We start from the raw sequence: 2,471 nt of genomic DNA, 5'->3' as shown, positions 1-2,471 counted from the left end.
CCCTGCTGGGTGTTAAGAGCCATTGATTCTTTGTGATGGAATTCTTCACAACGGGGGAGGCCTTGGTGATAGCTGGGTGGAAAACCTTGGAAGGTAGTGTCCGGAGACACACAAGCCTTGCAGCCAGCATGGTGATGAACCAGGTTTACTAAGCAGATCTGAAATGCTAGAGAGAAGGGAAAAGTATAACTAATTAAAGGAGGATACAGATGAATCAGAACTAGATACAATAATTAGCTTTCATTGGAAATACAAGTAAGGTGCACACTTTTTCTTTTTGTCTTTGTTGGTTGTGGGGCTTGAATTCTGGGCCTGAGCTCTTCAGCTCAGGGCAAGCAATCTGCCACTTGAACAACAGCACGACTTCTGGTTTTCTGGTGGTTTATTGAAGATAAGAGTCTCATGGGGAGGGGGGAGAGGGGGGGGAGAGTCTCAGACTTTTCTTGCCTGGGCTGGCTTTGAACTGCGATCCTCAGAGCTCAGCCTTCTGAGTAGCTAGGATAATAGGCATGAGCCACCAATGTCTTGCTTAGGTGCACACTTTTTCAATGAATCCTCTGCTTGTCTTACAGGAAACCACTCCACAGAATCCTGTTTGGGACTGAGCCACCAAACTAAGTTTAAATCCCAGTTTAAATAATAGTATGTATGACTTTGCAAAAACTATACATGACACAGAATGAAGATTATCTTAACAACATTGAGAGGATGGTGAGATCTTATGCAAATGTACTTTTTGACTTAATACTTATACCAGCATTCAATAGGAAAGTTTAAAAAGAAGCTGTAGGAATTTTTGAGCACAGGAAAATGTTGTCTATGAAGACATATGACAAAGGGTCAAATATAAATTTCAAGTAGCTGGGATGTAGCTCAATGGCAAAGCGCTTGCCTAGCAAGTGCAATGTCCTGGGTTCGATCCCCAGTGCCAAAAAAGAAAAGACAAAAAAATACAGTTAAAAAAAAACCCCAAACAAATAAATTTCAAGTAACTCAAATATTCAAGACAAGATATGGAAATACTCAATTCAGTTCACCTACTCTATATGACTTTCTACATCAAGTAAAGGGCAATCTAAATAAACAATTACCAATGATGTGTCCCTCATATGTTGGTCTCCATTTGTGGTGTCACCACTAGAAAAGCATGCTAAAAATTCCAGCTCCAGGACAATCTATATCAAGTAAGTGGCCATCCAGAAGTCAATATGACAAATGTAAGACAATTTAGGCTCACCAGCCCATCTCTGTCAATGATTTGTAATCAATCCTAGGCAAATGAAATCCTCCTGGGTCTCATTTTCCCCATTTGTTCCATACGGAATCTGGACCAAAATAGTACTAGACTACAGTGCTGGCCCTTAGACTACCCACTCTGAAACTACCCGAGATAGATCTTAAAATTAGACTCCTGATGGGTGCTGGTGGGTCACGCCTGTAATCCTAGCTACTCAGGAGGCTGAGGCCTGCGGATCCCTGCCCAAAGCCAGGGGAAGCAAAGTCCATGATACTTCCATCTCCAATTAACCACTGACAATGGAGCTGTGGCTCAAGTGGCCGAACACCAGTACTGAGCAAAAAGGCTGAGACCAAGGTCCTGAGTTCAAGCCTCAGGATGGGCACATGGACATATACATACATAGGAATACAAGTGGGTGCACACACACACACACCACCAAAACTTCTAGATCATGCCTTCTGGCAATTATTCAAACTCTAAAAATAGAACCAGGAATGTATTTTTTAAATTAGTATTCCCAAAGCTAAGGATTCTAGCGTTGAAATACCCGCAAGTCCTTCCAGCTCTGCCACAGGAACTTTGAAGGTTATAAATAAAACCACTGGGCACCTGACCTTTGGGAAAATCCCCATCTCTTCTGAAACTTTCGTGCCATTTGCATCATCTCAACCAGAATTTTTCTAAGTCTTCGGCTCATTGGTTAGGATAGAGGCCCAGGGTGCAGGCAGTGGCCAACTGTACCGTTTAAAAAAAAGCCCAGAGTAGGATGCTGGTGGCTCACGCCTGTAATCCTCTCAGTAGGCTGAGAACGGAGGGGATCCAAAGCCAGCCGGGGAAGCAAAGTCCGTGTCCAATGAATACCACCAAAAAAGCCACAAGCGAAGCTGGGCTCAAGCGCACTAACCTTGGGCAAAACAGATGAAGGACGTAGCCTAGGATCTGAGTTCAAGCATGAAAACCGGCACAGAATAATAAAAAAAAATAATAATAAAGCCCCGAGTGGGAAATCTTGATGTCACACATTCTAAAGCGGCCTTGTGTGAATGCTCGATGTCGGGAACGGGCACCTGATTCCATCATAACGAGACGCACCCGGGCGCGTTTATGAGCCTGGGGCACCCACCCTATTACCCAGAGGCGAGACCGGGCGGCAGCTCAACCTCCCAACTCCGAAAAGTCAAAGCCGGCCCTACCCCGCGCCCGGCCGCGGGCGCCCTGCTCTCCGCCTGGG

General features: G+C 45.0%; 1 protein-coding gene across 1 annotated transcript in view; it reads right to left on the bottom strand.

Annotated features, from left to right (window-relative positions):
- Positions 1 to 162, bottom strand: part of LOC106002126 (growth hormone-inducible transmembrane protein-like) — a gene marked incomplete at its 3' end in the record, with an annotated part of 4,067 nt that extends 3,905 nt beyond the window's left edge. The window contains exon 1 of the mRNA XM_013037051.1: positions 7 to 162. Within this exon, the coding sequence (XP_012892505.1) occupies positions 7 to 130 (124 nt within the window). The remainder of the gene's footprint in view (positions 1 to 6) is intronic.
- Between the last annotated feature and the right edge of the window lie 2,309 nt (positions 163 to 2,471).

This window comes from Dipodomys ordii, unplaced genomic scaffold (genome assembly GCF_000151885.1).
Source record: "Dipodomys ordii isolate 6190 unplaced genomic scaffold, Dord_2.0 Scaffold3493, whole genome shotgun sequence".
Classification (NCBI taxonomy): Eukaryota; Metazoa; Chordata; class Mammalia; order Rodentia; family Heteromyidae; genus Dipodomys; species Dipodomys ordii.
The sequence above is the reverse complement of the archived record's forward strand: the minus strand, read 5'-3'. Positions and strand labels throughout refer to the sequence as shown.